The sequence below is a fragment of the Epargyreus clarus genome, unplaced genomic scaffold, assembly GCF_041222505.1.
Source record: "Epargyreus clarus isolate Ecla_fem2 unplaced genomic scaffold, WU_Ecla_fem_2.2 ptg000014l, whole genome shotgun sequence".
Lineage (NCBI taxonomy): Eukaryota > Metazoa > Arthropoda > Insecta > Lepidoptera > Hesperiidae > Epargyreus > Epargyreus clarus.
Genome location: NW_027332222.1, coordinates 16,494,296 through 16,508,658, shown reverse-complemented (window position 1 = coordinate 16,508,658; position 14,363 = coordinate 16,494,296). Strand labels below are relative to the sequence as shown.

General features: G+C 37.4%; 1 protein-coding gene across 1 annotated transcript; it reads right to left on the bottom strand.

Annotated features, from left to right (window-relative positions):
* Positions 1-8,507: 8,507 nt before the first annotated feature.
* On the bottom strand, positions 8,508-12,609 carry LOC140747083 (uncharacterized). The gene is made up of 5 exons (XM_073079330.1): positions 12,467-12,609; positions 11,555-11,645; positions 10,275-10,421; positions 9,621-9,740; positions 8,508-8,738 (listed from the first exon to the last, which is right to left on the bottom strand). Exons 1-5 carry the CDS (start codon positions 12,496-12,498, stop codon positions 8,508-8,510), a joined length of 621 nt encoding a protein of 206 aa, XP_072935431.1. The 5' UTR covers positions 12,499-12,609.
* Positions 12,610-14,363: the final 1,754 nt, after the last annotated feature.

The following is a 14,363-nucleotide window of genomic DNA, read 5'->3' as shown; positions in this document are numbered from 1 at the left end:
AAAACGTGACGACAGACTAAGTCAACACTGGATATAATCTACTTTTTATCGAGTTCAGCGGATAACATCGCAAAGTTCCGTGTTATATTAGGTTAATTTATCAGTGTGATCAATGCCTTGCAGGGCGCCAGCTACGTCAACCCTTGTTTACGTGGCACCCCCATCTGTGACGTCTCTACGTTCATTTGTAAATTGAATTGTACACATTTTAGGCGACATTTTATATAGGTACTTCGGGATGTTTGTGAGGATTTCTGCATTTGAAACGGGAAAAACTAGCGATATGGGAAGGTAACATTTTGAATTTTGGTAGGCAACAATTGATTGAAGTATTATTTATTATTAACGGGCCTAAGTGTTGTAGAGACGAAATATCACATAATATAACATGATATAAGTAATCAGTGGATCGTAATAAGTACATAAAAATACATAAAGCCGAATATAGAACCTTCTTTTCGAAGTCGGTTGAAAACCACTCCAGATTTAGCAAATTTAGCTACTCGTTGTTAATTACAACAATTAAAAAGCTTTTTTTTTATTTATTTAATCACTAATTTGGTACACATAAAATACATTTAATTATATCTTGCCAAACTGTATATCGGTACATACAGTTTGTTGGCCAAGTATATGCTCAGTTTGTATACCTACTATAATTTATTTTAATAATAAGTTGTATAGGTGTATAGAATTACGTTCTAGTTTATGTGCTTAGATACATTGAATTACCTTCTAGTTTGTATTTAGAAACAAAATTTCAATGATACATTTCCATTCCCAGCTTATCATGCAACATGAAGCAACTTATCGCTACTAGTTCACGCGGCCACACAATGGGCGCACAATAGTTCGGCCACGCTGCCGTCCCGCGCTGATAACGTGCGGGTGCCGTGCGGTTGCAGGCTGGTTAATATTGCCGCAGATCAAAAAATATAGACTATCGAATGAATGATGTATTAATAATTTGTTCTGCTTAATATTTTCACACCAAAAGACGATATTTTATAGTAATTTAAGCATATCTTTGCTATGCAATGTTTTTTGTTGTACAAGATGTGTTTTTTGCATTGTGACATAAATGGGTTGTTGTTAATTATCCGAATATGTACTACAAATAATATTGTTGCGTTGAGGCACAGATATACTGTGGTTGAGGGCAGTTTATCTGATATATATTATAAATAATCAATTTCTATTACGCATCTAATTTTAAACTTCAAAGGTTACTTTGTATTTGAACCGCCGACCCCCAATATCATTGAGCGACTTTCAGATTTGTTTGTGGTAAGTTAGAGACGCATAGGTATTATACACGAGGCATTCAAAGTTACTCAGTGGTAAGGACGAATCTATTGTCAAACGCAGACAGGACTCCAATCTCATCTTGATTTGATTATAGATGTTAACTAGCTGTGCCCGCGGTTTCACCCGCCCTAAAAATAAATCTAACAGTATACATAGCATAAAATATAAGTAGCCTTACTCCTTATTACATCAGCTACCTGCCAATAAAAGTACAGTCAAAATCGCTCCAACCATTTCAGAGATTAGCCAGAACAAACAGACAGACAAAAAATGTAAATAATGTTATTTGGTGTATGTACCGTATGTATATTCATATGCATGTAGTAAAAAGCGACTATTTCAATACTAGTTTTTCGCCCGCGTTTAAAAGAAGGTAATATGACATACTAACATACATAAAACTGAATCGTAGCTACATTGGAATGACAGTGCCGCCATCTGGCGAAAATTGGTCGCACCTACTCTGAAACCTTCGTGGGCTAATGGACAACAACTTTGCTAAAGATCATCACTTGATCAAATGCATAGTTACGATTAAATCCTTAGTAATATCGATTAAAATAATGGACCTTTTGGTCCAAAAGATCGATTCTCCGATTAATCGGTCTTAGATCGCCATCCCTAGTTCCCGTGGGATTTCCGGGATTAAAACTATACTATGTCCTTTCTCGGGTCTCAGACTATCTTTGTACAAAATTTTATTAAAATCGGTTCAGTGGTTTAGGCGTGAAGAAGAGACAAACAGACAGACAGAGTTACTTTAGGATTTATAATATTAAGTAAGGATTAAAAACAGACACTCCAATTTTATTTATATGTATAGATGTATAGATTGGCGACAGTTGCAAGTATACGATGGACTGCACGCTTCTCCCTTCTATAAAATAAACGCCATCACGCTACAAAACGAATTACTTGAGTAATGAAGAGTAAACTGACGTCATCGACATAATATCTTATCCAGCTACCTAACGTGTCAGGGTCTTAACCTTCCTTATCGGGGTATTTAGGCTTAAGTGCGGTGCAAATTGGTATTAAATAATATTCCGGAACGTTGGCTCGCCCTAATGAATGTGGCAATCGATGGGTGATAGGTGCGTTTTTCCAGGTCGCAGCTTATAGGGAAAATGAGGGAGATACTGCTTTATGGCAACATATTTTCGGGGATGGAATCGTTTTGGGTAAAGCGGTGTGCTAAAATTAGACCCATAGTTTCGTGTGACTCGATTTTGGGTAGAACGTTTCGGTAAGCGACAAGGCACCGCTATCCTTTTGGCTAATATCAGCAGTGTTAAGCGTGCTGTTTTTAGGTGGTAAACTATTTTTGGAAAATGAAATCGACTTACACCCGTTATTCAATCAATGTTTTGCAGACAAAAGATCGAAATTTACCTATTTATGACTCGTAGAAAGGAAATTAAAATTTGAAACACAATTTGGGCCTACTTAGTATCTAAATATTATTACATGTTTGATGTAGATAGATAAAATTTGTTAGATTAATAATAAAAGGTGTAAAACGTCCTGAAGGGTTTTTTTGTTTTCAGTATTTCGTTTTTTTTGTTATCGTTGGATTTGTTTGACTCATTGCGGTTTTGTATAAGGTTTGAAGGGTGTGGTAAGGGAGACATACTATTCCAAGGAGTTAGTTCCAGCGTAGTCAGGGGTAGCGGTGCATCGTTGGCCTCAGGTAGGAATATCTAATCCTATCTGGGGTTGATTATAGATCCATTTTTATTACCGACTCTGTAATCTTCTAAAAACTAGTACCTATCGCGGTTTTGTGTAAGACAAGACGATCGTATCCGTATTGGTGAAGCGTTGGCGCGGCGTCAAACCGCGGCGGCTGCCAGCTTCGTTACGGATTTGCCGATTTCATACTTTAACTTGCTATTGGACGCGACTAAACGGAAAACTGTTGTATTGTTGTGTAATGCTGGGTTGCCCAAATTTCTGCAGAGGCATTATACGTATTTCGAATTTGTTTTTACGTGAATGACATTTGTTCAGATTTGCATTACTTAAGGAGCGAAATTCACATATATGAACGTTTCTATGTATCAAAAGTCATGGTTTTTGGATTCTTACGTCAGGTGTCTAGGACTCCAAAATTCAAAAGTTATGTTAGCATTATAAATTAATTATCCCATCATAAACTGGCGCAGGGAAATGTCGTCAGGACCTACATGCTTAGAATCTATCAAAAAGTTCTCAAAGTTTAATTAACTCTACTAATTCACACTTGGCCGACGCGATGTGGTGGATAATACATGTCCCTTTTAATTCTGACAAATCCTTTTCCCGCAAACGGATAGCGGTATATAATTATAATGAAGATAATTATAACAGTAAAGTAACAAAATAAATGTAATATTTTTATTACTTAACAAACATACTTTTACAGACCATGTTGATGTGGGCCAAAAATGTTTATTAGCAACTGTAAGCGCATCGTTGCGGAGATAAAAAATATTATAACCGATTACAGTCGTATAAGAAATACGATTTATTAATTTGGCAAAGAAGTGGTCTGGCTCCGTTTCGATAATAAAGCCATAAAGTAAAAGTACAGCCTATTACTGTCTTATTGGGCGGAGGCAACATTCCAAGCATACATAGTTATGTTTTGATTACATGGGGTTATCCTGGTAGTTCTGCTACTCATACTGTTTCCAATTTGTACGAGATTTATAGTTGTCTACTTTACATTTGTCTGTGAAATCTTGTCTTTTCTGTGAAATATTCTTGAATGTTTTAAACTCACTAGAGGACCATGAATCATGATACATAACAATAAATTCGAATATGATACATAACAATATTTTTGCCTTTAAGATAAGCTCTAAGATTGATTCGAAATGTGGTAAAATCAGTACCCTTACCATGAGTTTTCAAAACATCCTACACTTTTACGTTACGTTTACTCAATCCATTATTCTGTTCCGTTTGCTTAGTAGACTGAATAAACGTAACAATAAGTAAGTGCTCAAGTATTTTTGTCTACCTCACATGCTAGCAAAAGAGAGACAAAACATAAGCGCCATTTTGTCAATTTAGACATTAATGTTACGTTACTGACACTATAGTTCTGTTACAATTCGCTTGGGGCGCTGATTGGAATTTAGAGTGTATGGGAAAATACGTAAACAAATAGACGTAAACAGTTAGACCAAAATAGTCATATTTGTCAAAACGTAAAAACTCATGGTAAGGGTACAGGATGGTGCGACCGAAGAGCTACCATGGTCACACCTACATATTTTAACTTGTGTTTCGGTGAAAGCGAATGGATGCTAGCTGACTTATATATATCACGACCTTCTTATTTTTCAGGGTAGTAACGTCTGTGGCTTGATCTGACATAGAGTTTTATTTTGTATGGATTTCACATATCCAGGGGTGGCAAAGTCCATTATTTGAACTTGATATTTGGGACGCTAATTACTTAGATGACAATGTAAAATAAGAAGTCCTTACATCAATAAGTACTTCATCTTATCTGCGCAATCAAAAATGCGGCGCCTCTAGCTCTAGGTTTGTATCGCGGTTTCAACTATCGAGATTAAAAATATCTTGCAGAATAGCAATCTAGATTTTGACGTTCATGTCTGACTGTGAAGCGAATAACCAGTTATCTACTGCTCTGGTATTGTGTAAATAATATGATATTATTATCACTGGTAATCATTTACACCTATTACAATATTTTTATTTAGTTTTTTTATACATAAACTTATATCCCTTTTAAAGTTTACTTTGTTTTACAATGCTTTTTGGTTCTAAGTTGTAAATATTAGCAAATGCTTCTTGTATTATTTTTATACTATAGAAATTGCCACGAGTATGCCGATGCAGTCCACGTGATAGTAAGTAGGTACTGCTAGCCATGGTCATCTGTGACCACCCCAGATAAGATTAAAAGAAAAGGAAAAGTATATCACTAATACCACACCCTTCCAGAACACAACGGCGTTTAACACTGCTGTCATTAAGCAAAAATAGGAGTAGCGGCGATGCCTCCAGAGTCATACCATAAAGAGCTCCACGGCCTTCATATATTTTCAAGCCACTCTTAATTCTCTGACTCTCTCCGTTATATTTTCTTACAATATTTTTAAACCTTCGCCACCATTCTAACTTACTACCCTTTACTTCATGATTAGTATTGTTCACTGCTCACAACTTTCTTTGACTTAAAGAATGTTGTAAAGGCAATTCCACACAAACGGGGTAATATGTGATACAAAGTATATGAAGAACATAATGAGAGAGCAATATTAATACCAGTGGCTGATTAAATCCGACCCCAATGTTAAGATACGCCTGATTTTATCGTGTAGGGTTTTCTTTAAGACAAAAGATATATACGCTAATTCTAATGTTCTTTTTATGTTGCGGAAGTTTATTTGTTGTTGTTTTCTTATTGTAATGAATGCAAAAGATGCAACGCGCCTAATGTTATGTGAGCTTATTATGTATATATTTATAAACGACTTCATTTAGGAAATAATCCGAGTATGAGGCCAGATGGTTCATATCGGGAACTAAGTTGGAATGCCTGCTATTATCCTAAATTTTTAACCAAGACGTGTATGTTGTTATGACATATTTCCTAGCTTCTTTTACTCTAAGAGAGCCTAACTGCTCTTAGTCTGATGGAACCCTTGCCCAGCAGTGGGACACTAATGGGTTTACGATATGGTGTGTCATAGATGCTCCATAGTCCAACCACAAACAATTTCATCGTAATAACGCGATCGTAAGACTTTTAGTGCGAAATTTGGAATTGCGTACGATATGCAACAGTGCTACGAATGATACTAGAAATAAAAATATATTTTTGTGAATTAAAGAGACTAAAATCTTATATATAAAATTCTCGTGTCACAGTTTTCGTTGTCATACTGCTCCGAAACGGCTTGACCGATTTTGATGAAATTTTTTGTGCTTATCCGGTATCTATGTATATTTTCATACCCCTAAGTAATAAGGGTTGTTCCCCCCTAACATTTTTTATTTATATGGCAACGCAACGTTTGCCGGGTCAGCTAGTTTAATTTAACAGTAGTTAAGTAACATTATTTTAAACGGCTCGCTTATCAATCTCGATGTCGAAAATCATAGAGTTTATGCAATAAAACGTTATATAAAAATAGGCACAGCCATAACTTTTGGTCGTAAATCGTACAATGTATGCGCGGGCGCCTAGCTTATAATTGTATGTGGGGCGGGGCCACGAAACGACAGGTGTTGGCACTGGGTAAAAATAGTTTTGAAAAAATTAATTAGGTTTATTTTCTGGAAGTGCTAATAAAGTAACTCACCTTGTATAATTTTGTGCAGTTTAAGATTTTTATAGTCACGCTCGGATTATTAATGGTGATAACTTTTTTTCGGGATTTGGAAAAAGAGGGTCCTGTTGCGTGTTTTTGAATCGTATTTGTTAATTCTTGATTTTAAGAAAACTTGACCAATAGATTAAATTAATATACACACATTACAAATGTATAGCTAAATTTAAAAATATTGTAGTTTAAAAAAAAGAACTTCCATAGAAACTTGAACCTTAAAAAATAAGGATGTATAACAAGTTTCCATAGGTCCGAAAATACGCCTTTTCTTTGTATATCGCTATATCGCCTCTTTTAAATTAAAGATTTCATTCATTATCATATTCTTACACTAATAAAAAGTTACACACGTAAACAAATAAAATCATTGTTACGCGCAGTTAATCGCCGGGCTAATGGCCTCGTTGAATAGTCACATCAACAGTAACAGCTGTAGGGCGGCGCATAAATCCAGGTTGTCCGATAAAAACTGAGCCGTAACGCGCCCTGAGATGATGTATGCCGCCGTAAATCTCATCTTACTTCATACAGTTGTAAGTCATTAACATTGAATTTGCCGATTGACCTATGAATGTAGAGTGGTAATAGTGGTAATTTTGAAAATAGCATTAAGTCCGGGGTTTTAAATCCAATCTAAAATTATTTGTGTATTAGAATCTGAGGACCGTCTAGTTATTGGTGAAGTAAAAGGTGGTGACGAAACTTCTGTACCTGAGGTGTTGCTACAAATATTCTTAAACGTAGGTATTCTTAAAGTTGTGGTTGTTACCTAGCGTGGTGTCGTTGATTCTTATCTAGCGTGGTGTATAATGCTTTAAGCAATCCTCGTACTAAGAGGAGACCCCTTTTTCTCATAATGAGGGGGAAATCTTCAAAAGGTACCCGACGACGTGGGAGCGACGCCGGGTTATGTGGGATTTTTACCGCACTAAAACCCCCCCGGTGGCCGTCCTCAACGCTTGTTGGAGAACTTCGGGATCTCCGACGGAACGCAACCGGAGTCCTCCAAGCGCGATTCCCCGATCGGGCTCTGCCCTGGGAGAGCAGTTTTCGCTCCTCCCGCACCATCTGGTTTTCACGACGGCATGCGACCGCACATGCCGCCGTCCTTCCCGGGGTCGCTTACTGGACAGTTTGAGCTCACGCTCTAGCCGTACGCAACCCTGGAAGTTCCCTTTTAGTCGCCACTTACGACAGGCAGGGGATACTGTAGCCCTATTCTAGTCCCGGAACTACAGGCACATGAGAGGAGACCCCTGTCCAGAAAATTGGACATTACAGAACTAATGACCATGATTGAAAGTTTTGACTATCAGACCCAGAATCGTAACTTAAATTCAACATTCGTTTGGGCGGAGATTGTACCCGGAACTCTCTGCGCCAAACCAGTAAGCCCAATCCACGGGTCATCGTCGGGTCAAGTATAAACTAATGTTATGAGATTAAGAGTCAGTTTATTGCGTCGGCTCATTAGCCAGGCAAGCGACCGGAATATCGCTTACTGTAAGTAGGAAACCCTATAAACGGTAATTCGTGTTTAACATATACCGTATGAGAATAAAATATAATGTTTTTCACTAACATTTAAGAATACTGTTGGACAAGTGACCACGAAAGACATGAAATTAATTTCTGAATATTCACAACGCATATCTCTTTTTCCCGTCTAAAATGGTGGGAACTTTATGGTTCAGTTTATCCGAATCAGCAAACGAATTAGAATTCCGTCAAATTGTAACATTAAAAACTTCGATAGCGTGGCTTAGGGTTCGTGTGGCGCCATCTATTGTCGACTTGCGAAACATCAAAATACACTATATTAAAAAAATAAATAAGGAATTTAAAAAACTACGGTTGTTTATTATTAACAATGCCGAGCCAGGTGGCCGGGCAGGTGTCCTTGAACGCTGGGCTGGAGTGCGCGAGGTGGACGTCCAGCAGCTCCGCGATGGGCAGCAGCCGGGACGCGAGGGCCTTCAGCGTGTCTATCACCTGAGAACCCACGGCCTCTGGCTTCGTCGCCAACACCTCGATGGCTCTTGATCGTATCGCGTAGTTAACTATGGTCCGGAGGTGGTACTGAAAATGTTATGGTAAATATGTAGAGTGTAATCTACAAACCTCCTTCTATCTCTATAAAGAAAACCGAATATTTTAGAGGAAATATAAGAAAAGACAGTTAGGATGTCATGTCAATTGTGTAGATACGAAAATTAATATTTTATGTTTAAATCTTTCAGTATTGTTCGCTTACTTTCGTTTGTTAATTGTATATATATATAAATCTATAATATAGTGAGTCGTGTAAATAGCTTCGGAGTATCATTTCCAACAACACCACTACACATCCTATAAATATATACGGTGAAGGAAATTGTCGAAAGCAAACCTAATTTTAACGCCTGACATTTGTACAAAAATCTCTATTGTGTAAAGAATCAATGGGCACTGGGCCAGCGTAATGGAAACCTAAATGCTTCAGAGTTTTGTAAAAAAGTTCTCAAGACTACGTTAAGGCCAATCGGATTTTGGCTAGGTCATAGGTTATGGCCTAAACCCACACCTTAACTCCTTTTATTCAGCGCTGAGACCCGAACCCAGCAGTCAGTGGAAATTATTTTGGTGATAATAAAACATAGTTCACGATTGATTGAGACCTCTGATGACCCAAGAGCTGAAGCTAACCTCGGTCAACAAATAAGTTTGGCAATGCAACGAGGTAATGTATCTATGCTAGTATCTTGGGTACACTACCGCGGGGCAACGATCCGGCTCATTTTATTTATAATTTTAGTTATTTTTAGGATATTGTAAATATTGTTTTTGGGTTTTTAATTTAGTTTCTATTTAAAGTTTTTATTATGTAATTTATGAAAAAAATGTATTGAAACATAGTTCTAGACGGTGATTAAAAACACAAAATATAATGAAAAAATAAAATATTAAAAAGTAAAAACTCACTTGTATCAGTAACGCAATGCCAATATGTACGGGTTTTACTTGCATCTCCTGTAATTTACGAACTAGAATTTTCGGAGTCAAATCATCAAAGGGTTCCAATTGAGCTAGGATTCCTGGGGCCTAAAAATTACAAATTTTGGGAAAATACATATTAGCCTTTATTGAAGGAAAAACTCAATGTGATTACGAATACCATGTATAACTTTGCAATTAGGTATGTTTCTCAAATGAGCTGCTATTGCTGAGAACTGAATTGAAACGTTTCCTCTTCTTTAGTTGAAACCAAGCTTGCAAACCAAACAGTCTTACACAAGGCATTCCAGCTTGGCAAGGAGAAATATTAATGAATTCAGGAGGATTTTAATCTTATCTGGGGTTGATTAGAGACGTCTACGGGCGACTGCGGATCTGGTAAAATATGCAACAGAATTATTCCAAAAACAAGAAACCTGACTCTCATTTACACAATTTAGACGAATCCCGTGCACCTTGTATTTTTCTTTTCACCTAAAATCCATCAAGTTTGGGCTGCAGCATCATATACATAACATACATATGCTGGAAAAACATTATCTACCGCTGTCGCGTAAAAATAAATGCCTGGTTGTTTTCTACATTAATTTATAAAATGAATATCATATAATTCTTCCTTACCGTATATATGATATCGTAGAGACGCGCACACGCATGGAACACTTGTACGTCGGCCATCTTGTCGTGCATGTCGCGGCTCTCCACCGACATGTAGTACCGGTGCGCAGTGTCGATCCGCGAGGTGGCGCTGCTGTTGCGTGGGAGATCCTACGACATTTAGGTAGAGCCATTTATGATCAAATTTTACACGACTTTTAGTCCATCGCATTGTATTCTCTTTTATTTGGTACATCGCATAAATATTTTCAGGATCGTGGTCGTCGTTGATCCACTACTGTCCTACTGCTGGGCATGGGTCCTTTTCAGAATGAGAAGAATTATGCCACTATCTACCGCGCTGGCCAAGTGCATATTGATAGACTTCAAATACCTTTGAGATAGATTTTTTAAGATCTCTCAGGTATGCATATTTCTTCACCATGTTTTCCTTCACCGTTACACAAGTGATAAAATATTTCTAATACGCACATAACATTGGAAAATTAGACGCCTGGGATACGAACTCCGATCAAGAGGCAGAATTTCAACCATAAATATTTTCAAAATATCAAGTATCTATTGTATTCATGTAATACGAAAATACTTTCTAATGAGGTAATCTCGGGATATTCTGACTTACTTAGTTTTCTTAAAAGGCGCACAATGAACTCTCCTTCAAGGCGGATTGTACATTGACGACTCCTCTGGTAATATCATACCATATTTCACGTGATTAATATAAATTGGCGAGGCGAATTGCGTCGTAGTTCAAAACAAGAAGTACGGAGTGCGTTACCAAATTCCGGTTAAAGTAACTGAGAAACTCAATCTGTTAATTTAATATTTCAAGTTTAATTGCTCCCAAATTTTCGACAAACTTAGCCCATTCCTCACACCATTGCTTAGCGGGGGAAGTAATCCGAATCAAAATCTCTCGCTATTTATTTGATTCGTGATCAATTAAGTAAAGTTTAAGATGTAAATTCTAAATTTATCATTTTTAATACTTATTCGTGAAATTACCACCCTAATTTAGAATTAAAACTAACTTAAACAAAAATGCATTTTACACTCACAGCCAACACACGCACACAAAGAAAACACACAAACACCCCGACCCAGAACATATATTCATGAGTCAGATATCTGTCTGGCCGGGGAACGAACCTAGACGCGTCTGCTGGTATGGTGACCACGGAGGAACATATATTCATGAGTGAGATATCTGTCTGGCCGGGGATCAAACCTGGAACCGTTAACGCGTCTACCGGTATGGTGACCACGCAGGTCGTCAAACTTACTTTGGCAATATCAATAAGTTTCATGATAAGGGATGAGTAAATCCTGCGGCTGATCGCGTCCGTCCGCCGTGATCTGTAGTTATCGACTTCCCTGGAAAAGTTAAATTAAATCCAATTTAAGACAGGAATATTTATAAAATATCGATTTTATTTTAAGCTGAATATTTTAACGTATCACTGTGACCACTGTACCCGTAGCATATATGTACATATGTATTTTATTTTAGTCTGTGCCCGTAGTATGTATTATTTTTAATGCGTTCCATCTTAATAGATAATCCATCTTATAAGAGCGGTTTAAATTGTTACTGTGTTCCGTTTTGAAAGATGGGGTAATAAAGACATACATATTCGAGGCATTCCAACTTAGTCACTTTAATCTAGGACTTTAATCTTTATCCCTGTAGTACCGGGACCAGAATAGGGCTACGGTATCCCCTGCCTGTAGTAAGAGGCGACTAACAGGGGCTTCCGGCGATGCGGGCGCGGAGTGGGAGGGCAAGAGTGGGGGCTCAAACCGTCCAGCGAGCTACCCCGGGAACGACAGCGGTTTGTGTGGTCGCATATCACTGTAATCACCAGGGGATGTGAGAGGAACGTAAATTGCTCCCCCCAGGGCAGAGCTTGATAGAAGGGCATCGCGTTAGGAGGATTCCGGTTGTATTCCGTTGGAGTTCTCAACCGAACGCTGAGGATGCCCACCGGGGGGGTTTTAGTGCGGTAAAAGTCCCACATAACCCGGCGTCACTCCCATGGCGTCAGGTACCTTTTGAAGGTTTCCCCCTCGTCAAAAAAAAGGACTTTAATCTTATTTGGGGTTGATTACAGATGTCCATGTGCGGTAGTAGCCACTTGTATCGCGTGGACTGCATTCCGGTTTTCTACTTATAAAATGTCCATAATAACAATTACCGTTTGACAATATACTTGACGATCAGCGACATTGTCCTGTTGAGGAACACCTGGTTCTCCTTCTTCAGGTCAAAGAGGAGCTCTTCATTGAACTTGCTGTCTTGCAGCGCTTCCACCACCGCCTTCGCCAGCCGCCGGCTCTCTTGGTAAACATTCTGTAACACTACCAAGTTTCTTATTCTATGTTAGGATTGATCACTTGCATCCTATTTTGATCGATTTTGGAAATGGTGAAGAAACAGTAAACCTTTTTTCTCTGTGTAGGAACGTCTTGTGTCTCTACTATTACCACACTTTTAAATCAAAATATGTACACAATTATTTTATGATACTGAAAAAGTAAATGTGTATGTAGTCAGCGGATTGCTTACTTTCGTCTGAATCACGATAAAGTAATCCCCAAATAAGATTGAGGTCTTAAGATCAGGCACAAATAAGTTTGCTGCTTCTAAGGTTCAAGTTGGCACGTCTTGTATAAGAGTTACCCTACCACACCTTTCAAAAATACACAGGTACGCTTAACATTACTTATAAGAAATAATTTCGATTCTTATATTCGAATAAGAATACTTATAAGAAGTAAGAATACTTAGTAGAAGTACTGCCGTGAAATCCTAAAGACCATGTAGAGAAACCTTAAGCATAAAAAGAAAGACATCTAAAAACTTTTAAGTGTATATAGAAAACTATTGTCGTTAGTATATAAATGTAGTTGACAATTTAATGCAATTCACATGCGCATTATAAGTACTTACGCTGTATACGAGTACAAAGCGGTCTTATCGATACAGCGCAGATGCCGCTTAACCTATCATATGACATGGCATCTAGGATTGAATGCTTAACTTCACAATATAGTCCCTCGGTAATATCTGAACTGTTTATAACGTAAATAAGCAACAAACAATTAGTATTGCTTACGTTAAACACGATAACTTTTAATGGACGCTAAAGAAATGAGATCTTGTTTACTTCCCTGTTCTTGTTTAGTCTGATTACAAAATAAGATGGATTATTTAAAATTATTTAAGTTCATCAAGTAATAAACAAAAATATGCCTATGACTTGCATTAAATTTTATATTAACTTTTGAATTTACTAAAAATCTTTCTTAGAGAGTTTAAATGTAGTTTATTTTAATGCTTCATTAAGTTTTAATGTTTTTTCGTCTATTTTTTTTTATAATATAGGAGTAGCGGACGAGCATGCAATCCACCTGATGGTAAGTGGCTACTGCCACCCATGGACATCTGTAATCAACCCCAGATAGGATTAGATATTCCTACCTGAGGTCGGCCACAGATGCGCCGCTATCCCTGAGGACTAAGCTGGAACGCCTCGGAAAAGTCTGTCTGCCTTACCACACCCTTCAAACCGGAACACAGCAGCGCCTAACACTGCTGTTATTAGGTAGAAATAGGTGTGGCGGTGGTGCCGCCGAAGTCGAACCACAAAGGGTTCTACCACCTTCATATATATTTACTTGAACGTTATAAAATATAATAATTCCTGGTCATGGATTTGAAAACTAATTAAATTCATATTATTTTTCCATTAATAAAATGAACTTATGATATTGAATCTAAAAGTATAAATCACTAAAGTATTTTACGACCAACCTTTCGAACGGTTCGCTTATTGCAAATTGAGTTTGAAAACGAGACCTAATATTTTCCATTTCGATCTACTTTCTTTGATAAAAGTTTGTCTACCTTGTGATAAACGACGAAGTTACTTAAATTTAAACTGCTAATCAAAAAATCTAACCTAAAGACTTATTTATATATAGCATGAACTCGATTAAACTTCTATATTAAAACTAGCTGACCCGGCAAACGTTGTGTTGCATATAAATAAAAAAAATGTTAAGGTGAACAACCCTTATCACTTAGGGGTA

Excerpts from the sequence above, each read along its gene's own strand:
- LOC140747083 (XM_073079330.1), bottom strand. The coding sequence starts at position 12,498 with ATGTCGCTGATCGTCAAGTATATTGTCAAACG. Across the intron at positions 11,646-12,466 it reads GTCAAGTATATTGTCAAACG|GGAAGTCGATAACTACAGAT; the intron begins GTAATTGTTATT and ends TAACTTTTCCAG. Across the intron at positions 9,741-10,274 it reads TCTACGATATCATATATACG|GCCCCAGGAATCCTAGCTCA; the intron begins GTAAGGAAGAAT and ends TGTAATTTTTAG.